The sequence below is a fragment of the Ailuropoda melanoleuca genome, chromosome 6 (assembly GCF_002007445.2).
Source record: "Ailuropoda melanoleuca isolate Jingjing chromosome 6, ASM200744v2, whole genome shotgun sequence".
In the NCBI taxonomy this organism is placed as follows: Eukaryota; Metazoa; Chordata; class Mammalia; order Carnivora; family Ursidae; genus Ailuropoda; species Ailuropoda melanoleuca.
This window is the reverse complement of record NC_048223.1, coordinates 527,919-553,190: the sequence shown is the minus strand read 5'-3', so window position 1 is coordinate 553,190 and position 25,272 is coordinate 527,919. Positions and strand designations below refer to the sequence as shown.

Sequence of the window (25,272 nt, the reverse complement as noted above, 5' to 3'; positions counted from 1 at the left end):
GGCCCCGCTGCTGAGGTCTTTGCTGCTCCTCCCCGGGCTGGGTGCGGAGGAAGTAAGGCTTTTTGCAAAAGATTACAAAAAGCAAAAACCCCTCTGTCCTCAGAGGGCCGATTCCCGCTCTCCTCCACCCCACCGCCACCCTTTGAGTTTGTACGTATCTAAAGTTGTTGTATTATCTGTTTTGCTTCTCACATTCCCATCCTGCGGTGGCAGGACCCTGGAAAGATGTTCGTTCGGAAGGCGTCTCTTGGTCAAGTACCTGCAGTGAAGTCTCTGAATGAAATCACTTGCCTTAAGTTGCGGGGACTGTGTAGCCTTTGAAAAAAGGAGGGCAGTCACCTCCTTTCTTTGTAATCTCCTTCCGTACCCCACTGGATGCTTAGGTTGAAGGTGGGACGTTACTCTACTAGGGACAGATTTCATGTCCATGTCCTCTTAAGGCCGGCAGCTCTGCCAGGACACTTACGGAGTTGACCCGCACTGATAAGAGAACTCTGTCCTAGTCAGGGAGTGGACAGACACAGAAGCCAAGCGATCCCAGAAGCACTCAGGCAACTTTAGTGGCTGCCACTGAGTATTTTCTGCTAGTTTTTGGTGAATGCCTCTATTTTGTCGTAATCTGGCAGTAGTAAATTTCCAAAATTATTGTTCCATCCTCTGTTTCAGCACCGTGGGCAGCTGCTCAGGTCCGTTTCTGTTGCCCCAAACTTGCCTGAATGTTAAATGTTCCTCGGTGATGCAGCAGGAACAGTGAAAACGAACGCATTCCTTTCAACAATGATCTGTTGTTCTCCAAGGAGAACATCTGCAGTTTTTGATACAATATAAATAAGATGGGTGTGCCTCCAAAGGGTTGTAGTGGAGAAACAGATCAATTCAAGATTTAAGGATGGGCTTGCAAGGGTTTTATCTATTTAAGGACCGTTTTTAATGGGTTGAGGAGATTAGGTCTCCTCAAAACTGGACTTGTAGTAAACAAAACTGGACTTGTACTAGTTAAAAGGAATTTTAAACAGAAGGTAAAAAGTGTAGTGCAGTGCTGTAGTTTGGATCCCATAAGATTTATTAATGGATTTTGGAATCAATTTAGTGCATTGACATTAACGTTAGAAAGAAAAAAATATCAGAGGACATCCTACGGAGTAAGACTAAATATTATTTTATGAAGGTTTTGCTTCAGTTTTAAAAAAAATATGTGTGTATGAAGAGGAAGATGTAAACGTATACCATATTGTGGATTATGGCAAAACAGTGGCTCCCAGATTTCTTTGGGTCCGGCCTTCAGCTCTGCCACTTACTAGTTCTGTGACATTACCTGTGAGTAAGGGGAGAACTGTAGGAATGATTTGAAATAAAATGTCTTTTACATAGTTAAGCCTCAAAGTTTTGGGGTTTTTTGTTGTTTTGTTTTTGAAATGATTGGGTAGAAGCCCGGTTATTTCTGTGTCAGAAATGACAACTGTTTTATTAATATATATTTTTACCAGCATGCTGTTTCCATGCGTAATAGTAAATGATGTGGACATACTCTTGGTTTGTGAGGTTTAATAATAGTGAAGGGTTTGAGGTAAGTTCTCATCTATCCTTGTTTAAAGCTAATTTCTCTCAAGCATTTTGGGAGGGGCCTAAACTGTTACTAGCATTCAACACCCTTCTTTTGACATATTTATCAGAAGTTTTTCAGGCACTAATTTTAACAAAGTTAAGGCAGGACTATGGGTATGATAAGTTTATATCTCTGAGTTAAAGCATTTTATGTTTTATAATTCTTGCCATAAAGATGTATAAAATGAAGTGGCTTGGTCAGATATGGTATACTTACTTCATGTTGCTGTGACCTAAGAATGGTTAGTGTTTAAATAAAAAGTGTCATTTTGGACATTTTAAAACCTGGGAGTTAATAATGTTTATCAGAAGACAAATGAGTTTGAGTCAAAAGAGTATTTTGTACTATTTGACATATTACTACCATATGGCATTGCATATGGTAGTTTCATATGACCTGAAAAAGGGAAGAAAGTTAGTAAGCATTGTTTGTTTTCTCAAAAGAGGAAACAGAACTAATAGACAAGTGAATTTCTTTTAATAAAGCATGGTTTAATAATTGTTTAAAAATTCATGTAGTCTGCAAATATTTATTGAGTATGTATCGAAAGTATATATATATATTTTTTTTTAAATGATTTTTTATTATGTTAGTCACCATACAGTACATCCCCGGATTCCGATGTAAAGTGTATCGAAAGTATAAGCTTTACAAAGCTTTTACCCAAAAGTTGATTTGGAAACAATGAGAACATATAATTGGTATTGTCAGTTTACATATTCTAACATAGAAATAAAAACAACAGTAGTAGTAGCTAACACTGATTTTTTTTTTTTTTTACACTATGGGCCAAATATAATTCTAAGCACTTTACATTATGTCATATAATTCTTTTATTGTTGTGGTAAGTAATACAATTATCCCCTTTCTCTAGAAGTAGAAATGAAGACCTTACAAATCCATAAGAGTTCATGCAGATTTTTAGTGGAGTAACTGGAATTTGAACCTAGGCATCCTGACTATAAAGCTTGTCCATCTTGTGCCATGTTTAATTTAAAAAAAAAAAAAAAAAACCAGACCAGAATGCTGGGGCACCTGAGTTGGCTCAGTTAGTTAAGCATCTGACTCTTGATTTCAGCTCAGGTCATGATCTCAGGGCTGTGAAATCGAGCTCCATTTTGGGCTGCACACTGGGCGTGGAGCCTGCTTAAGATTCTCTTAAGCAAAATAAAAAAAAGAAAAACACCAAAATAAATTAAAACAAATAAAAATAAAATAAAATAAAAAATACAGAATGCTATGGGGTTATTTTGGATTCTTACTTGTTTAGATGATCTTAGCTAAGCTCTGTTAGCCCTCTGTTTCCTCAATTCCTTCCTTAGAAATACAGTATTAAGCCATTATGCTTTTGTGGGGATTAAGATAATTTGTAAAGGACTAGACAGAATGTGTTCAATAAATGATACATGCCTCAGCCTTTTTCCTTTTATGTTGAGGATGTGATCATTTGAAAGGTTATTAGCAATTGGAGGAGGATGGAAGAAGAAAAATTGTTTCTCATAAGGATGTTACCCAAGCAGAGAGTAGAAGTAGGAAAGCAGAGAACATTTGCCAAGATTGTATGTTTAAGGAACAGGCTGAAGATAGATTGATACAGAGTACGGAGATGCCATGATAAGAATTTTGTATATGATTCTAAGTTGAGAAGAAGCCGTCTTTATGGATATGAATCTGGAATAGAAGTGCGGTGAAGGAGTTTAAGCCTGGAGGTAAGAATATCGTGGAGTTTAATTACAGTACAGTTGAGGCAATAAGTGATGATGGTGGGATTGCAAGGAAGGGTATAGATTTGGAAAATGTTGCCATCAACACTGGGAACTGATCTGAGTATGGGTCTAAGACAAATTTTGAGGGAGGATAATGATGTTATTTATGAAACTAAGGAGATTATGATGAAGAACAGGTTCTGGTGGAAGGGAATTTAGGACGAGAATTTATGATAGGGATTTTAGTGTCAATGCTGAGCTGTTCAGATATTTGGAAATGTACAGTGGGAGCTGGGAGTTGTGTGTACTCCATAAAGAGGGAAAAGCCCGTTGTGAGGAGGTGGTCTAAGGCAATCACTCTCCCGTGGGTCAGTTTCGTAGGAGAGATAAAACTCCTGAAGTCCTCAGAAATGCAGATTTCTCACTTGATAGAGATGTACCCACTATTTTTTCCTGTAACATATTTTGTGTCCTGGGAGGATGGGAGGGATGATAGTAGAGAGGAAAAACTTTGGAAACCTAGGAGTGCTCACATTTATTATTTCAAAAGAGAAGCAGTAAATTGGAGGCTCCAGATTTTCACTGTAAGAACTTGGAAAGATACCGTTATTTTTATATAGTGCCAGGCATAGGCATTTATACACACATGTTGAACGTTGAATTGTTGTAATAGCTCCAGATTTGTTATTTTTGTCCTCTTTGTTATCCTGAATTGATAGCAAAACCTTTAAAATCAGAGAGCCTGTGTGCTTGTTATGGGGGCAGCAAGGAAGAGGGAACCCAGAGAGATTGTATTTACAGTCAGGACTGTGGGAGAAGAATCTCAAAAGGATCAGAGGAGAAGGCTGCATGATGTGGTAGGAAGAATAGAAATTCTGTGACTGAATCCCTCTGCCAGTCATTCTTTGGCTTCAGTTCCCCATTCTGTAAAATGATGATGATAATACCAATTCTGACCTATCACAAGAAAGAAGGAACACATCTGGAGACCCTCTATACTTGAAAAAGTATAAGTGATAGAAGGACTTGTAGGTTTCTTTTCTTGGCAGATTTACTAGGGTTTGGTGCAGTTGGGTAGGGCATAATGTTAAACAGTATAGTTTATCCATCTCTGAACTAATTTTAGTTCTCTTTAATGCAAGGTCTGAGTAAATGGCCAATGAAATAAAAAATTGGATGTTAGGCACACACACTAGGGTAAGGAAAGTTTTACATATCTTGCACAACATTATTGGAAACTGCTATCATCCTACTACTTGGATCCTAATACTTATTTATGCACTCAACAAATATTGAAATAACCTTTTATGAGAGCCCCTGTTCTAGGCACTCAGAGTACATCAGTGAACCAGAGACACAAATCTTTGTCCTCATGGATCTTATCTTCTAGTGGGACAAATAAGGTCTGTTTTAATAATGGAAAGTAATTAGATCTTATACTATGTATTTTTAAAATCATAATTCTTTTTAAAGGATTTTATTTATTTTAGAGCATGTTAGGGGATAGGAGTAGAGGAAGAGGGACAAGCCCACTCTGTGCTGAGCGCAGGGCCCAACGCCATGACCCCAAGATCATGACCTGAGCCGAAATCAAAAGTGGGACACTTAACCACCTGAGCTACTCAGGTGCCCCCAAATCATAATTTTAAATAGATAAGAGTACTATACCATATTGTAACTAATATTGTGGAGCACTTTGAAAGAAGGGACTATGTTACTCTTATTCATGTGTGTCTCCCCATTTCCCCCTCTTCCCAGTGGAATGGCTTGGATATATTTAATACGCAACAAATGTAGGTATTTGTTAAATGTTTGATAGGGAGACAGAATTGTGTTAAGGCAGGGGCCAGATCTTAAAAGAATCAGTTAAATGTAGCAAGTATTAAGGACCCAAGTACTCACTAGATTGACGATTGGGAAAAAGAGAGGGGTGCTGTGAATTGCATTGCCTGGCTTGCCTAGGAGGTTGAAATGGAAATAAGATTATACTGAAGCTGTAAGCATCAACATTAAGGGAATCTGGGTGTACCAAACTTGTCCACTATAGTTGGGTGACTTTACATAACTGTACTTCTCAGTTCATTTCCTCATTTATAAAATGATGTTGGAATTTTCTAGTTAAAGAAAAATCTGCTTTTAAGACTTAGAAAATATTTATTGCAGTAATGTTTCATTTTACTAATGAAGATAAAATAGAGCTGATCCTGCGCTTCCATTGTATAGTAATCAGGCTGAATTTATACTTAATGAACTAGATATTTAAAAAGTCTACAAAATTAATGTTATCTATTAATGTTACTTACTCCTATGACTGCATTATAATTTTAAAAAATAAAGCAAAGTATAGCCTAATACATAGTTTCCCTTTTTGCCATTATATAGGAAAAACAAGCCATAGTATTTTAGACTTTAATAATGGATCTTAATAGTTATTCATACTTTCATACTTGAATTTTATAACAGCCTTTGATTTTGTGCCAGGTGCTAAGTATATAAATCAGAAAAGGTATAATCCTTAACTTCAAGGAGTTTAAGGATAATGGGAGTGATGAACAATTAGTTTTGTTAAATTGTGGTGGCATAGAGAAAGAAGGCACTTACATAATGAGGGTCTGTGAGAAGAAAAGTTTGTATGGTTAGAGAAGAAAGACTGAGGAGTAACAAATGGCAAGAGACAAAGCTGGAGTCGTAGAGGCAGTTTATGAAGAACTTTCTCTGCTACGCCACAGTTTAAGCAACCTTTAGAATAAAGTTCAAAACTAATCTGTTAACAAATTTTATGCAGGAAGTAACCTGATCAGGTGTTTGCATATCTACCTTCACATTCCTCTTAAGAGAATGATACACAAGAAAGATACGTTATTTCAATGATCTAGTCCTACTTGAGGAAATCAGTCTTTTTAACTCTTTTTAGTCTTCAATAAAGTCTGAGGACCAGTGTTAATTTTGTGGTTTCAGGGTATCAGTAACTATGAAGTATTTGGGTATTAGAACATTTAAATGTTCATAGCCACATTAATATAAATTGAAAAGGCACCTGAAATTTTGGGATATTCTGCTTATTGAAGTAAGAGAACTTCTGGTCAGTTATAAGAATTTGATTTAGAATCCTTTCTTAAAGGACTAGAAATTTGTTGAAGTTTGATTGAATGTGACTGTAGTTTAGGCTTAGTTTCTAATGACCGAGATATCCTGTTAAACTTCAAAGAGGGAATGGATTTCCAGGGAGAAATACCATCTTGTGATGGATGAATATTTCTAAATCAACTCATGAGAGAGAGTAGGAATTGAATTTTTACTTTGCTTAGATATAAAACACCTCATGGGGACTTCTGGGTGGCTCTTCGTGTTAAGCAACTGCCTTTGGTTCAGGTCATGATCCCAGGGTCCTGATATTGAGTCTCACATCAGGCTCCTTGCTCAGCAGGGAGCCTCCTTCTCCCTCTGCTCCTCCCCCTGCTTGTGTGCTCTCTCTCTCTCTCCCTGACAAATAAATAAAATTAAAAAAAAAAAACACCTCATAAAATGTTGAAGAACACTTTATTGATCTAGTTACCGTGCTTGTAATTTACATGTTCGACTTTCAAAAAAGAACTGTACTTGTAATTTACACATTTGTCTAACATTTATTGTTAACATTATTGGCTCAAAATTTTTTGAGGTGAAATTCATATAACCTGAAATTAACCATTTTAAAGTGAACAATTGAGCAGCATTTCATACATTCACAGTGTTGTGCAACTACCACTTTGTCTAGTTCCAAAACATTTTTTATCATTCCAGATTGAAACCCTATATCCTTTAAGCAGTAACTCCCCATTCCCTGCTGCCCTAAACCCCTGGCAGCCACCAGTATGCTTTCCATTTCTCTGAATTTACTGGATAACTCCTGTTCATTACAGAAATCTCATAGAAATGAAATCATACCATATGTGACCTTTGTGTCTGGCATACTGTTTTCAAGGTTCTGCCCTGTTGTTGCAGCAACTTTGTCATAACTGTCAGTACTTCTTTCCTTTTTACAGCTAAGTAATTGTTATTATATGTATACACTATACTTTATCCGTTCATCTGTTGATGGACACTTGAGTTCTCTCTACCCTTTGGGTATTGTGAATATTGTTGCTGTGAACATTCATATATAACGATTTGTTTTGAGTACCCATTTTCATTTCTTTTGGGTATATACCAGGAATGGAATTGTTGGGTCATATGATAATCCTGTGTTTAGCTTTATGAGGACTCACCAAACTGTTTTCCAGTAGTGGCTGAACTATTCTATAAACCCACTGCCAACGTATGAGAGTTCCAGTTTTTCTCCTTGCCACCAACATTTGTTCTTTTCCTTTTAAAAATTAATGTTATTGCCATCCTTGCAGGTATGAAGTGGTATCTCACTATGGTTTTGATTTGCATTTCCCTAATGACTGATGAGATTGAGCATCTTTTCATGTGGGTGTTGGCCCTTTGGATATATCTTCTTCAGAGAAATGTCTATTCAAGTTCTTTGTCCATTTTTTAATTGGGTTGTTTGTCTTTGTATTATCGAGTTGTAAATGCTCCTATGTATTCCAGATACTAGATCCTTAAAAGATTTATGATTTAAAAGTATTTTCTCCTATTCCGTGAGTTGTCTTTTCACTTCTTGATAATGTCCTTTAATGCACAAAAGTTTTTAATTTTGATGAAGCCCAATTATTTTTGTTGCTCTTGCTTTTGATGTCCTAAGATTCCATTGCTGAACCTTAGGTCATGAAAACTTGCTTATAAGAGTTCTATCATTTTAGCTCTTATATTTTGAGTTAATTCTTATATATATTTGGAGCTTGGGATACAACTTTATTGTTTGTATGTGAATATCCAGTTGTTCAATACCACCTGAAGGGACTGTTATTTTCCCATTGAGTGGTCATGGCACCTTTGTCAAGAATCAAGGGAGCATAGATGTATGGGTTTATTTCGGATCTTAATTCTATTCTTTTGGTCTATATGTCTATCGTTAGGTCCATTCCACACTGTTTTGGTTATTGTAGCTTTACGGTAAAGATTTTTAAATCAGGAAGTGCGAGTACTTTAGCTTTGTACTCTTTTTACCAAAATTGTTTTGACTATTTGGAACTTCTTGCAATACCATATGAAGTTGAGGATTGACTTCCATTTCTGCATAAAAGGCTATTGGAATTTTGTCGGGGAATGTATTGAATCTGTGGATTGCTTTCAGCAGTATTGCCATCTTAACAATATTCAATCTTCCTAATACATGGTATATTTTTCCATTTATTTAAGTTGTTGATTTTGTTCAGCAGTGTTTTATAGTTTTCAGTGTACAGGTCTTTCACCTCCTTGATTAAATTTACTCCTGGGCATTTTATTCTTTTGGGTACCTTTCTAAATGGAATGGTTTCTTAATTTCATTTTTGGATCGTTCATTGCTGCTGTGTAGAAACACAACTGATTTTTTTGTGTAACGTTCGTTGCTTTTAATAGTCATTTACTTTCTTTTTTACCTATGTGAACTGGATCATACAGATAAGAAATTGGAAAATGGAACATTAAAGAATTTTTATTTTTCTGATGTGAGAATATCCTAAATATGAATAGTTTGGGGTGTCCTTCCAGCATAGTGGTGAATGATTTTCTAATTATACTAGTGAATTCCTGGTGTCTTGTTACACATACTTGGCCATTATAATAGAAGACAGAACATTTTATTATCTTTAAGCTTTTGGAGGGGACTTAATTCTGATGTGACAGAGAAAACCTTAGGGATAAGCCATACTTATCACTGAATCTGATTTAGAGATCCATGAGTAATAAAAATAAGATTGGAATGGAAGCTGATGGGAGTATATAAATTATCATTAATATACATCAGTTTACCTTTCTCAGTTTTTCTTGAAAGTTTTCAAATATTTAGCCTTAAAATTTTACTACGAATACACACGTGAGTGGTTTCAACCTCAGAAGTAATTAAAGCAATACAAACTTATACAATAATCAGATCCTCTGGAAAGGCTGGGATTTCATGACACAGACCTGTATTTGAATATTAGCTCTACTATATAAGAGGCGTTGGGCAAGTTACTTAAAAATAAGAGCAAATACTTATAAAGTGCTTGCTATATATTAGGCATTGTTAAAGCACTTTATGTTACTGATCTAAGTCTCAGTTTCTTTATGGAAAGAGAGTAGAATTGACCTCTATAGATTGATAGTATTGTGAGGATTAAAAACAATAATGCAGGGCGCCTGGGTGGCTCAGTCGTTAAGTGTCTGCCTTCGGCTCAGGTCATGATCCCAGGATCCTTGGATCGAGCCCCGCATCGGGCTCTCTGCTCTGCGGGAAGCCTGCTTCTCCCTCTCACACTCCCCTTGCTTGTGTTCCCTGTCTCTGTCTCTGTCAAATAAATAAAATCTTAAAAAAATTAATAATGCATATTGAGTACTTAGCCAAAAATGTAATAAGCATTCAATAAACATTAGCTATTTGTATCCTATAACTTTACCTAACATCAACTAAGATGAGTAGAGGATAATTAGTGCAATGAAACGCACACTTATCTAGAAGTGTAAATGTATTAAGTCTTAAATGTTTCTTTGGTGTAGTGATTCCACATCTAGGAATTTATCCTAAGAAAATCAGAAATGTGTAAAGATATTTATTTTAATCATAGAATTATTTGTAATGGCACTAGTTGAATTCATCTTAATATTAACAGTTGAGGAATGGTTAGACAAAGTCATGATTGAGCTATATAATGGCTCAAGAATTAACATGTTGTGAGAAGTTTTATTACAAAGGGGACATGTTTGATACAACTTTCAGCTAAAAATCATATAAGCCATGATATAACATGATAACAAATGATGCAAAATATGCATGGAAAAAAACACTGTCACTCATGGTCGGATCAGAGAAGCAGAACCATTGTGAATAAAGTTAATGGTATAGAATAAGGGATTAGATTTTAAGAAATTCTGGCAACTGGTTATGGAGTATATCATAAGGTTGCCTTTGTGCCTTGTATGTTGGCTGAGCTGGGGGTCATTATGGGTTAACTGGGTGGCAGTAAGGAAGAAGAGCTGAAAGTAAGGTTTGGAGATCAAGGGTGTATTAGAATCAACTGTGAGAACTAACTGCAACACACGAGGACAAACACTAATGTTATGTGTGAATGTTAACATTATGGGTAGTCAATATTTTCTTTTCCTTTCTTTTTTTTTTTTTTTTTTAAAGTAGGCTCCATGCCCAGCATGGAGCCCAAGGTAGAGCTTGAACCCACGACCCAAGGTTAAAACCTGAGCTGAGATCAAGATGAGAAATGGAATAATTACTGTGGTAGAACAGTGACCACAAAGATGTCCACATCCTAATATCTGGAACCTGTGAATATATTATCTTATGTAATAAAAGGAACTTTGCAAATATGGTTAAGGACTTTGGGGTAGAAGATTATCCTGGATTATCCAGGTAGGGTGTTCAGAAGAAGGAAGCAGGAGAGGAGTTCAGAATTATGTCGTGTGAAAGGTGTCATCTGCCATTGCTGGCTTTGGAGGTGGAGAAAGGGGCCCACCAGTCAGGGAATGTGGGCTGCCTCTAGAAGCTGATAAACATAACAATCAATTGTTGTGTAATTGAAAACATTTTTGTTTTACAGTATACATGGATAATAGCCTAGAATAAAATATGAAATTTGTGTGGCTTTTAAAAATAAATGATACTTCAAAGAGGCTGTTGGTGCTCTTTCAGATTCTGTGCCTTAATGTGCTAATGGCCATATATTTATTTTCCTTTTTCTCCTGTTGGTTAAGTGAAACACTGCCTTATTTAAATACTGTCAAAGATAACCATGTCAGTTACCAATTTATTTCTTTCTGCTCCGGACTTCCCCATCAATACCTGTTCCACATAAAGGACTGGACTCCAAGCAGTTCTCTTTTACAAGGAGCACAATGTTAAGCTTTATCAGGTCCTGAAGGGGACAGGGTGCTGAGGGGACAGAGTGCTAGAGGGAACTTACTAGAGAAGGGTTTTTTCTTCCTTGTTCCTGTGACCCGTGTTTTCCTTTTCTTGCTCTTGTTGCACGGTCCATCAGCAGTCCATATGGTTGAGGACATCTGGTGATTGCCTCAGCCATGTCCCCCCAGTACAGAAGCCCTTAGTGATCTCACAGCCCCAGTTGAGACCTGGTGACTATTTTGCCACAGCCTTCTGAAGTGGGTGTCTTGCACCTTGGGCCTCATGCCTTCAGTACCTTGACTACCTCTGCACATGGGCCCACCAGTCTTGGCTTATCTTTACCTCGGGAATTGTTTCCTGCAGTTCTCTTGACATGGATACTGTGCATTCCAGGCCTTGTGCCTCCAGTAGTGTCCTGAGTACCTCTGCACACCTGTCAACCAGCCTCAGCTTGCCTGCACTCCAAAGCATTCTTTCCTGCTTGCCTGGCAACATTGGACCAACTCTGATTTTGATAGCCTGGTGAAATTCTCTCTAGTGTGCTGCAACCATACCTTCTCCAGTGAGAAACCCCAGCCTTGGGGAGGGGCCCAAGGGGGAAAAAAAGGGGAAAAAAAAGAAGGGGGGGGAAGGGAAAAAATACTTCCCATCATAGTTTAATAAAAAATTAAAAACTTCTTTATTGACTTATAATTGACATACTATAAACTGTATGTATTTACCTTCTCTCCTGCTCCTTGCCATCCCTGTTACATCTTTATAGTTATTCCATCATCGTTTACTAATTACTTCTGTCAAACATTCTCTGTTTAATTTACTTTAGTTTCTGTCTCGTAATTGAACGCAGCCATTACAAAATTGATCCCTGGAGTGGTTCCAGGAGGTACACTTAAAAACTTGAAGTTTTGGTATTGGTTTGGTCATGTTTTTGGTTTTGAGCACAGTGCTGAGCTCCTTGGCAATGAAGTGGGGAGCTAGTAATCCATGGCATCACAGTTAAGCTATTGCCTGTGGTTCATAGTGATTTATTGTCAACTGATGTACATTCCTTGGAGCCCAAATGGCTGCTACTTTTGAACTTTATGGCAATAATATCTAAAAGGACTATAGCATGGGATGGACGTTTTGAATGCTTTACAGAGAGAAAATGACAAAGGATTTCTTAACTTCCAGCTTAAGATATGCCCTTTTTTCACATTTTTTTGATTGTTCATTTCACTTCAGAAGACATCATTTCATTTTTAAATTGTGAATAGACTTATGAATGAGACGACCTTATTGCTTGCTCATTAACTTTTTTTTTTTTTTGGTATGAAAGTAATGTGCACTTAGAAAACTTGAACAAATGGAATGGATTTTGGTTAAGATTTCTGTGTATTTTCTTTTAGGCTTTTGTTTGGTATACATTATATAAATGAAATAGACTTTTAGAAAAGTTTTAATTTTTTAATTTTAAAAACATGCAGCTGAATATAAAGAAAATACAGAGTTCCACCACTCAGAGTTTATATGTATTAACAGATTGTTTTATCATATTTATTCATTTTTTTAATGTACATATAAAATACTTTTAGTGTTAAGGTCTTAATTTTTTTTTTTTTAACCATGATTAAGGGATGGCCACATTCAGAGGCTCTGCAGAAGATAATACCAAGAGAGGTCATTTGTGCATTCATTCTACAAATATTAAACACATAATACATGCCATGTACTGTTTAGATGCTTGTGATACATTTGTAAATTAAAGATTCCTGTTTTGAAGTAGTTTGTAGTCTCGCAGCAAAGATGGACACTAAACCATAAACATAACATTTAAGGAAACTGTAATGTGATAGAAAGTAATGAATATTATGAGAAGTTTAAAAAAAATAGAGGAGACTAAGAAGTGAGGCATGGTGGGTACAGAGGCAGGTTGCAGGCATTTGCCAAGGGAGACTGTGGTGTACACAAAAGAAGGCCAGGAATAGAGCTCTGAGTGATATTTTATTTATTTTTACTTTAAGTTGGTTCCACATCCAGCTTGGAGCCCAAAGTGGGGCTTGAAGTCATGGCCCTGACATCAAGACCTGAGCCGAGATCAAGGGTCCGACACTCAACTGACTGAGCCACCCAGGCGCCCCTGGGGTGATATTGTAAAGAAACAGTTATCAGGAGGAATGGCATAACTTGATCTGGTATCCCATGCTCCTCCACAATTAACATAGTAGGCCAGATTTCATGCTTCCATCCAAACTGTATGGGTCATTGGGCATGCTCAGCTTTTTGTTCAGAAATTCTGCATAAATAGGGAGGGCTAGGGGCTGAGATAATGGGTACGGAAATTGGTTTATTTATTCACACCGTCTCTAGTACATATAGAAATCGAGTTCCCTAAAGTAGGGAAACTGGAATGATAGCACATTTTCCTATACATTGTTTTTGTTTTTCATTTTACTTGAGAAGGTTATTCTGAGGATTTGATGGGAAAACAGTCCTGTCAGATACTCAGCAGAGTACCTGGCTTAAAATTAAGTTCTCTACTGATGTATCTATAGCGATGGTGGTGACTTTTGTGTGAAGCATCCTAAAAAAATATTCTGGTTCAGGAGATTGATATTTTGAAGTATACCGAGCATGATATTTTGATAATCTAGGAAACAGTTTCCTGTCATGTTTCCTTAAATGGTGCTTAAGACTCTCATATCCATGAAAGCGATTTCATTTCTATTGTCTTCTTCTTGTTTGTTGGGTGGCTATGGCACTGGTGACAACAGTTGTATTTGAGAGAATTCCGAAGTGTATTTTTGTTAGCATTCCTATTTCCTTCTTTTTTTTTTCTTACTCTAATTCGCTCCCTCTACTCCAAACCTCTTTGACTTGAAGTTTATGAATAATGACTCGCTGTGCCAATTGCCAGTGTCTGGCTGAGAACAGTGTTCTCCAAATTTGGCTTGATCTAAGGATTCACTAGGGGACATTGTTTAAAATTTGTATCATAGGCCCCCAGGTGATAAGTGCTGTACTGGACTAAAGCGTATTTTCCAAACATCCTTGGTGATAAGCAGCTGGAGTACATGTTAATAATAGGAGTAATATACATTACCAGATATCATCTCCTGTGCACTGAAGGAGAAGATGTAACTGGGGTTGAATATGAGTCTGGATTTTAACAGTTGCATATTTGTTGACACGCTTAGTGTGAGTGTGATCTTGGTAAGCTACTACTTGCCAGCTTTTATAACATTTCTACGTAGCCAGAAAAACAAAACAAAAAAATCTTGTTTTAAATGGCAGGCTGCTTTGTTCTTGGGTTTTTTTTTTCTTTCTTTCAAAAAATGGTTAGAATTATAGAAACGACAGTGCATTAAACATTTCTGTATGGTTTTAAGGAATAATGATAATGCAAATTCCCACCTCACCACGGCCCAGGTTGAGATATGGAATATCGGTGGCATACTAGAAGCACCCTTTCCCTGATCACACTCCCCTGTCTTACCCTTGAAGTACCCACTGTCTTATTTTTATGATAACTTCCTCATTTTTCTTTGTTTTTACTTTTTAAATGTGAATCTCTGCATAATGTCATCTGCTTTGTCTTTTAAAGAACTTCGTATGAATGGAATTATGTTTGCATTCCTTGTGGCTTCTTTGGCTTAGGGTTATTGTTGTGAAATTAATCTGTATTATATAGCTTTTGTTCATTTTCATTGGTGTAGAGAATTGCATTATACGTACATACCACAATTGATTAATTCTATTTTTAATGCCTAATGCTCAATAATGTTTAATATAAAAAAGAACTCATTTATTTCTGCATAAGACAAAGAAGGTATATGTTATGGACGAACAGGACATGAATTCTGTCACTTAACAGTGGAAATATTCTTGATTCTGTTATAGTTGGTATTTTGAGGAAAATAGTATTGTTTCTATGGTGGAAAAACGTCAATGTGACTATGTACTGAACATTGGGAATAGCTTGTATGAGGCCCTGAGGCTGGAAAGAATTGATGTTTTGCTATTCACTAAGCTTTTGAAGTTACAAATTTGTTCATTTTGTTTCATTTGTTGGAAAAATCAAATTGTAAACCATTGTCACAGAACCTGAAAAAATTTTGCTTTGGTTGATAGTAATGGTTAAAAATCTTAGATGAGGCTTGCTTTTAGTTTTGATGGCTTCACATTAGAGAAATTAGATGGGCAACCTACAGTTTCCTTGCAAAGAACTATTAGGCATCTTATTTTTGCTTAAAAAGTTAATTAGGCCTTGTTGTTTTTTCTTTTGTAACACTTTTATGCCTCTCAACCATTTCTTTAAAAGCCATGCTTTATGGGAATTTATATTAGTAGTTCCGAGTTGTTAAAACTCTTGGAAGTCATGATGCTTTTTAGGGAACACTGAAGTTATTGATGTTCTCAATTCATACAAGTGATTATACTATTTGGAGGAAACATTATATATATATATATATATATACACATTATACATATATATACACATATGTACATGACCATTAGCACATTTGTCTATTTTATGGAATGTGATTTGGGTATTATAAATTTTACACTAAAGTAGTTAACTAGCTGTTCACTTATTTTTTTCTGTTAGCACTTGCTATAGTATATGAATATATGAATATATTCTTTTGATGCATTTTGTAATATAAAATTCATTTATGGAGAAAAGCAAATTGAAATTACTATCCATTAAATCGTTTGGCAAATTAGGAAAAGATTACCATTATTTTAGCAGTGGAATATTTTAGTCCATTTTTGGAATGCTGGTCATACTCAGGAAAATAGCTTGAGAAACAATAGGGTATGAGCTTATTCAGAGGCTTTCCTATGGAGGTGATTAGCTGTTTCATGAGTGTTATTTGGCATTGAACTAGTTGATGTTAGAATGTGAGTTATCTTCAGAATAAAAAGTTGTTTGGAAGGGAATTTCCTAAGAGTTGTTGGTCTTAAACACTTATTAAATGCATTCTCATTTGTAAAATGAAGGTTTAGAATGTAATTTTGTATAGATGAATTGTATGGTATTGTCACAGATTTAAATATGAGGTTAGTGATTTACTGTGATGCTTGGGGAAGTTTTAAATTTTTAAATTTTAAATTATGCAAATCCCAGACCAGCATTAGATGAGTAACTGGTATCTTTGCTCTGTTCGGCCATACAGATAATGATAATAATAATAATAATACAGATGATGATGATAATAATAACAACAACAACAAGTGCCAGCCAGGGTGCTCAAGTTCTGAAAAAAAAGGCTGAGAGAAAAGTAACAATCAAGGGTTTGTTCTTTGAAAAGATCAACAAAATTAATAAACCTTTATTTAGTCAGATTTAAGGAATAAAAGAAGGCTCAACTAAAATCAGACATGAAAGAGGAAACATTACCAATTTTACAGAAATGAAAAGGATTATGAAAGAATACTGTGAACAATTGTAAAGCAAAAAATTGGATAACCTAGTTGAAATGGAACACACAACCTACCAAGACTGAGTCATAAAGTAATAGAAAATCTGAATAGATTTGATGACTAGTAAGGAGATCAAATCAATATTAAAAACCTCCCAAGCAAGAAAAGCTCAGGACCAGATGGCTTCACTGGTGAAGTCTACCAAATATTTTTAAAAACAATAATACCAATCCTTCTTAAACTCTTCTAAAAAGTTGAAGAGGAGGGAATACTTCCTAGCTCATTGTGTAAGACCAGAATTATTCTGATACCAAAGCCAGACTAAGATACTACAAGAAAACTACAGACCAGTATTTCTTATGAATATTGATGGAAAAATCCTCAATCCTAGCAAACCAAATTCAACAACACCATGACCAAGTTCTGTCAAGTAGTAGGCACAATTAGATATGATCAGAGATCGTGGTGATGGCTCTACCTCTAAGAAATTTGCTTGGTAGTTCTCAAGGATTTCTAGCGTATTATCTACTATATACTTCCTTTGAAGAAATGCAGCCTTATTCTGATTATAGGAATACTTAGAATGAATATAGAGTCATGCTCTATTTTTGGTAATTATCAAGAGAGAGGGAGAGAAGGAAAGAGAAAGAGAGGGAAAGATAGGGAAAGGGAGAGAGAGGGCGGGATGGAGGAAAAGAGATAGGTATTTGTAACTAGCAAGAGTTTGTTACCAAAAAAACCCAAGTTCAGCTGCTTGTTGCTTGAAAAGCCAATACTCAAGAGACAATTTTTTTTTTTAGAGATTTTATTTATTTATTTGACAGAGAGAGACAGCCAGCGAGAGAGGGAACACAAGCAGGGGGAGTGGGAGAGAAAGAAGCAGGCTCGCAGTGGAGGAGCCCGCTGTGTGCCTCTATCCCAGGACTCTGGGATCACGCCCTGAGCTGAAGGCAGACGCTTAAAGACTGAGCCACCCAGGCACCCTCAAGAGACAAGTTTTGACTGGAAAGAAATATGATTGTGATGAGCACTGGGTATTGTATGTAAGTGATGAATCACTAATTCTATACCTGAAACTTACATTACACTGTATGTTAACTAGCTGGAATTTAAATTTTTTGAAATATTTATTTATTTGTTTGAGAGAGGGCACAAGTTAGCTCCTGAAAGCGGGGGGGGGGGGTTGGGGGGGATGGATGGGGGAGTGGGATAGGAATAAGCTGACTCCACACTGAGCAAACCCCTGACGTGGGGCTTGATCTTATGACCCTGAGATCATGATTTGAGCTGAAATCCAGAGTCAGACACTTAAACAGCTGAGCCACCCAGGCACCCCACTAGCTGGAATTTAAATAAAAACTTGGAGAAATGGGCACCTGGGTGGCTCTGTCAGTTAAAAGTCTGCCTTCAGCTTGGGTTGTGATCCCAGAGTCCTGGGATTGGAGCCCCTCGTCTGGCTCCCTGGTCAGTGGGGAGTCTGCTTCTTCCTTTCCCTCTGCACCTCCCCACCATTCATACTGTCTCTGGGCTCTCTCTCAAGTAAATTAAAAAAAAAAAAACTTGGGGGGTGGGGTAAAGGAAAGGAATATGAGCTTTATTTAGGATGCCCACCATCTGGGCAAAGGGCTGCCTCTTGTCCAAAAACCAACTCTGAGGTTTCTGCCTGGCCCAAAGATTTTTAAAGGAACTTTAGGGCAGTTAATCAGTAAAAGGGGAACACAGTGGTCTGTAACACTTCTTGATTGCGTGAAGCTACAGACACCTTGGTGCCTGGAGGTTGTGTATTGGTGCCTGGGATTGGTGCCTGTGTATTGGTACCCTGGGGGGGTACAGATTGTATAAGAGTGTTTGGTTCCCAGACTTTCTAGGAAACAATGCATGATCTATAGATATACCATGAAATGTTTAGTTAATCACACAGGCTAAAGGTGCTTGCTAAAACTTAGACTGCTTGGTTGGCCAGAAGGGCCAAGGTGGTGACTTCAATTTTATTAGAAGGCTTTTCTGTGTGTTCTTTCTATACATGGTTCTAAAGAAATGTCCTCAGTAGAATGTGTTCTATTTGGGGGGTGATAAAAGTCACAACAAAAAATACTTTATTGAATTCTATTATAGAGGCTCCAGTAGTTGAATTAATTCAAAGAAAAGAGGCTAGTGAGAATTGTAATGGGGAAGAAAGGTATAAAACCCACTCTGCCTGAGCAGTGAGGGGTTCTGATTGACATTAACACTCTCAATAAATGATTGGGCATAACCTGACACCAGGTTTCACTAGCTTTGTAGAAGAATACAGACTGGGAATATAGCATATCAATATATATCTTCACTGAGAAGCCTTACGTTCATCTGGGTGCAGCTTTACTATTCAACGAAGAGTATACTGGATTGTGACAAACAAGCATATGTGGTTGTATATCAAAGCAGCGTAGTCTATAGGAAAGCAGCCACTTTTTGTAATAGTCCATGAGTAGCTTCCACATTTCTTTAACGGTCGCACTTGATTTCAAGAATGTTTCAGGGAATGTTTTTGTTTTGGTGACAAGCTTTTATAATTACAGTTTTTCCCCTTGTCATGCTTTTCTATAAGTTAGGAAGTCCTTTTTGTAATAAGTAATGTTATCTAATAATACAGTTTGACAGTCTATATCTTAACCCAGTAGTTTAAGTGCTACAAGAAAGCATTGAAGGATTTAAGCTTATTAACTTTTCTCTCTGGAACACTACTTGGAGATTTGTATGATTTTTGTGTGTTTTTTTGTTTTTTTGAGAATGTGTGTTAATAACCATGGATTTTTCTTTTCTTTTCTTTTCTTTTTTCTTTTTCTTTTTTTTTTTTTTTACAGAAATTGTGTGTAGTTACACATAAAATTTTGTTATGATACCATAGGATTCTTAGTTTTCTCCTAAGTTTTCCTTTGAAGATAGAGGAGTGTATTTTAAATTTCTGGGCAACACAAAGGTATAGAGCTGGTGACAGCAGGGCGCATTCTTGCAAGTCATGAGTTGATCAGAGCAAGTATACCTGTTGGACTACTGGGGAATAAAATTGTTTAGGTTGGGCAGACTCTGAAGATTTTAGACTTTTTGCTCCTTCTTAATCATTTACTTCTGTTGATTAACTGCTTGCCTTCCCCCCACATTGATTTCAAAATTCTTTTCTTTCTTCTGTGAAATCAATCTTTCTCTTTTTATTTTCCCTTTCTCCAGACCCTTAAATGTAGATATTCTTCAGTTTTCTTTAGCTCTCTTCTCTTTTTAATTTTCACTTTTACATTAAGATCACTTTAGTTATCACCTATTTGTTGATGATTCCTAAATCTCTGTATGCTTTGGGTAGAGCTCCTGACTTCTATTTATCACTATCTGTTTACATGTCCACCAGAATATTTCACAAACATTAAGTGAAAAAAATTCCCGTATTGTACTCACCTCCACTAACTGTAGTTCTCCTTCAGTATTTCCTCTTTTGTCTTTTGGCAGCACCACCCAAATTTTCTTCCTCCTGTATTCCACTGCTGTTAATTCCTTATATGCATATTTGTATTTATTCCAGAGTTGTCTTTTTAAATCCTAAATAATCTGATTTTATGATGAAGTAACTTAATCATTTTGTCTCAAAATCACAGTTAGTATGTGTCAGTACTGCAACATAAACCTAGGTCTGTCAAATACTAGATCTCCTATTTCTTGTCACAGTTATACTACTACTACTCACTTCTATGACCTTCAAAAAGCTAAGAGTGTGCCTATAAGGTTTAACTACAAGAGTACTTATTGAAGAGTCTATAATAGTAAAAAAAAATTCCAACAATAGAGATTCCATTAAATCCGTTATAGCACATTTATATGGAATGATGTGTGGTCATTATACACTATGTTTTAAACCAGTAGTTTTCATTTTGTATAAACAAAGTCAAGTGTGGAAACCCAATGTATTAAATACATTAAAAAAAAAAAGTGTTTAGAAGGCGTGGAAGCCCCAGAGGGCCTCCAGGACTTGCTATCTGCAGTGGTTCTCCAGGAGATGTTATGGCATAGGGTTTGAAATTTTTTAATTTTTTCAAGTATAGTTAATGAATTAGGAAAATATTCACAATATATGAAGTGAAAAGAATACATTTAACAAAACAACATGCACATATCGTATATCCCCAGTTTTGCTAAATAGATATTTGAATGTACATATAAAGAATGGAAGGTTATACATCAAAAAACAGACACTAGTTATTCCTTAATTTCGTGATTATGAGTGATTTAAATTTTTTGTGCATTTTCTACAATGAACAAGAACTAGTTTTGTAAATAGAGACTATAAAAACTCCAGAATGTGTTATTTTTAAAAAGGCAATAAAAGCAAAAATAAGTATAACCAAACTAACTGCATATTGTTAAATATACACATATGCAGTCCCTCTCTCTCAGCCCTCTCCTCCCCCTCATATCCAGAGTAAAAGAAGGAAACAATCTAGTGGTTGTTGTGCCATGAGCATTGGTTTGAAGCCCTTGAGTATCTGTTTAAGCATAGGGTCATTACCTTTTGAACATCAACCTTGGTTATTGATGTTATTGTCCTTCAGCCTTTAGGGTGTGGATTTTGGAAGCTGCCTGGGTTTGAACCCTGGCTCTGCCATTATCCATTGTTTGACCTTGAGGAGGTTACTTACCAATACCTAAGTTCTCCCCATCTATGAAAAGGGAGTTATGAGGTTTAGATGAGTTTAACTTGATAACATGCTTAGAGAAATGCTTGGCACTTAGTGATCAGTAATAGTTGTTGTGATTATTATACCTTTAGAGTTATTTTTCTTCTAAGCTCTTTCTCCTTCCCCTCAAAGTTGACTGGAAATTCCAGAATTTTACAGAGAAAATCATAGTTCTTACTCAGATTAAGTTTCTCAAACAGATCAGTAGTCAACATACTGCATATTTATTCTTTCTAACAAGGTTTAGTAGTAACTATACCTTATTTTATAAGGATTTGCATTTTTTTTAATGGTATGATTTCTGGCCAGAAATTATCTAGTGTGGTTGTGCTGGGGATTTCTAAGAATACCTGCAGTTTCAATGATGTACTAGAATGACTTACAGGATTCAGCATCTTGTTGTACTCATAACTGTGATTTATTAGAATGAAAGAATACAAAGCAAAATGAGCAAAGGAAAAGGCACATGGGATAAAGACCAGAGAAGACCGGATGTAAGCTTTTAAGAGTCCTCTCTCAATGGAATCGTACAGTATATGCTTAATTCCTCAGCACTCAGTTATGACAACACATGTGAAATGTCTACCAGGGAAGCTCAGTGCCTGGGGTTTCTGTTGGGGACTTTTCTGTAGGCACCGTCTGCCTAGCATGTTCAAAAGTTCAGATTCCCAGAAAGAAAATGTGTTTTCAACATAACCACTTTGCAAGTTCAGACAAAATGAGCCATTCTTATCAGGAATGATGGGAACCCTCCTGAAATCTGAGTTCCCAGATGCCTGTGAAGGGCCAGCCTGGCAAGCAGGTCTTTCTAAGGATAGCAGCCTCAAGCCTGCCATGTTAATTCTTTTCTGCACAGAGATATATAATATATTTTACCTAAGAAACTAATATCAACAAATCTATACTTAAAAAAAAAACTCTATAGACTTAATTCACACACCATAAGATTTACCCATTTAAAGTGAACAGCACAGTGATTTTTAAGAAATTTTATATGTCAGAAAGCGAGCACAAGTAGGGGGAGCGGGAGGGAGAGGGAGAAGTAGGCTCCTTGTTGAGCAGGGAGCCCGACTCGGGGCTTCATCCCAGCACCCTGGGATCATGACCTGAGCTGAAGGCAGACGCTTAACCGACTGAGCCACTGAGGCAATGCCAGCACAGTGATTTTTAATATATTTATAGAGCTGTGCAACCATCACCACAATCTAAATTTTTATCACTCCCCAAAAAACCCCCATACCCATGGACAGTCATTCCCCATTCCTAGCTGCCTACCACCCCTTTCTTGACTCCTACCTGCAGCCCCCCAGCAACCACTAATCTACTTTCTGTCTCTTTGGAATAGAGCTATATTTGAATGTTTTCAACTTTATTTCTTCTTTGATCTTAATGGCTTTGTAAGAAGATAGTTCAAAAATTATTCAGAGGTATTTCTTTTTCAGTGTGTGTCAAAGAGTCACAGTTTGAGTTTGTATGGTAGTTGCCAAATACGGAACCTTATCAACAGTAATCATCATCAAAATTGGTGTTACTTGAGTTGGTGGCATTTAATGAAATAATTCATTATAAAGGCCCTTGTCTTTGCAAACTTTGTTCTCATCTTTAAAAAAAATGTTATACTAATGGTTGAGGCCTACCAAGAGAATTTTAATACTTATTACTTGGTTATTGTTTGGTCCTTAATGGTATCTTTTTGCTGCAAAATAGAAAAGAACTCATGTAGAAAATTGGGTGAGGTTGGAAAAGGTAGCTGCGCTATTGTCATTGGGATGTAGAGAGGGAAAAAGGTATATATTGTTAAGAGGGAAAAGGCAAAACATATTACTTTATAATACTTGGCTATTCTTTATATTCTCTAAAGTGGGTACAATATTCAAGAATAAATAAATAAATTTACATGAGAAATTATAAGTTATATTCAAAGAAGTATAAAAATTCCTTAAAATTATAAAAATTGTAAAGTGTTTTTAAGTCATTATTTAGATCAAAATCTAGTTCCCTTTATAACCGAGTTAGTAGACAAGATGTACTACACACTGAGAGCTGTGGGAGGACATTTGTTTTGTGGTTAAAACACAGAACTTAGTCACCATGAGTTAGGTAGTTGTTGACTAACTTTGGGTGTTTACCTAAATGTCCAAATCTGTGTAAATTTTTATGCTTTTGAAATAGGTTTAATTTTAATGTTAACCCATGTTTGTAGTTAAGAGATATTTGGGCATCAGGAATTAATATATGAAATGACTTGTTTTCAGGGACAGAGCATCAGAGCTCACTGTTACTTACTTGCTTGTCTTCCAGGTGATTTTACAGCGAGATGCTGCTCTCCATAGGGATGCTCATGCTGTCGGCTACACAAGTCTATACCATCTTGACTGTCCAGCTCTTTGCATTCTTAAACCTACTACCTGTAGAAGCAGACATTTTAGCAGTAAGTACAGCAAAATTCATTCATGTCTAAAAAGTACCCTTCAGAGAAGAGCTTTTAAAAAGTCCTAAATGATAAGACATTTACCTATGAACATACAGGTGTGTCCACATAGTTGTTACTTAAAAACGGAGGACCTTACTCATCTTTTTATTGCTTAATATCTAACGTAAGATTTCACATACGGTAAGCACCTAATAAATGTTGCTCTCGAGAGCATGTGCGTTCTCAGGAGTGCTCATGCACACACGTATCTACATGCTGTGTATTTGTGTAGAATCTTACTGTTTTTCTTGGTAATTATCATAGCTCTAATGACTTTGATAACGATATTTTGAAAAATTATATAAAATGCTTATAGAAAACTTCAAGCTCAGATTAACGTTAATGAGAAGGGAAGCGCAACAACCCTGTCTTTGAGAAAAGTTTTTACAGAGGATTGCTCCTCAAAACTTTAGTGGTTCTTTCTAGGTTGTCTTACTGTCCTCTACCCTGGGAGGTGCATATTTTCTGTGACGCTAGAAAAGGAAGAATTAACTGTGTGTGTATGTATGTACATCAGTACTCTAGATACTATGCTAAAGACTTATTATTTTTAATTTCTGGGTACAAGTGATTTGCTTAACGACAGTAGGTCATTGTAGATGGAAGGGCCAGAATTGTTGCTGACCAAAGCTGCATGTGATCCTCAGCCATGTTTCTGTATACTGTGGTATTTGGGGAAGTGTCTAGGATCATTGGAGAATTTGGGAGAGCCAGGCTGGTTTCTGTATCCTAACTTTTGAATTGTATCAACTCTAATCCCTATGAAATTTGTCACCCTTTGTTACCCTCTTTAATAGGGAACTGGTTGATTAGATTTTTTCTGCAGTAGTCTGGATGAAGTAAAAGTAGAACCTGTAGGGACTAAGAGTCCATTGACATGAAAATTTTCCTCTAAATTGGTCCCAAAGTCCTTGGACTATTCTTGGGATGATTTTTGAAATGAAGTAGAGTATTTATGGACTGGTCAGGGGATGAAGTTCCCCGTGTGTCCCTTTTCTCCTTTGCTTTCTTCCATATTCTCCCCTCCCCTTCCTCTGTTGTTTGTTAACATCTGCCACTCCTTGTTTTCCTTCTTTTCTTTTTACCTGAAGTGGATTGTTATTTTATGGTTCAGCTATGTGGTGGGTTAAATAAGCCTCAGTGGTCTGCTCTGGGAACTTAACCACCTGTGTGATCCTAATCAAATTACTTAGCCACTCTAAGTACTTCAGTTTCTTTATCTGTAAACTGGTATGTTGTAGTGATAATTAAATAAGATAAGCTGCTTAGAACAGTATCTAACACACAGTAAATGTTTTATCTTTTTTATCTTCATTATAATTATCATTCTTCTCATCCTTCACCCACTACCTCGAGCGGTGTATGAGACTGCCTGAGGTGTTTTTTTTTTTCTTTTTAATGTAGACACAAAATAAAAT

The 25,272-nt window shown here is 36.4% G+C and overlaps 1 protein-coding gene across 1 annotated transcript in view; it reads left to right on the top strand.

The window, feature by feature from the left end:
* RNF13 (ring finger protein 13) overlaps positions 1 to 25,272 on the top strand; it is a 156,392-nt gene that overhangs the window by 248 nt on the left and 130,872 nt on the right. The window contains exon 2 of the mRNA XM_034661834.1: positions 23,683 to 23,812. Coding sequence (XP_034517725.1) covers positions 23,699 to 23,812 — 114 coding nt within the window. The 5' untranslated portion in view covers positions 23,683 to 23,698. The remainder of the gene's footprint in view (positions 1 to 23,682; positions 23,813 to 25,272) is intronic.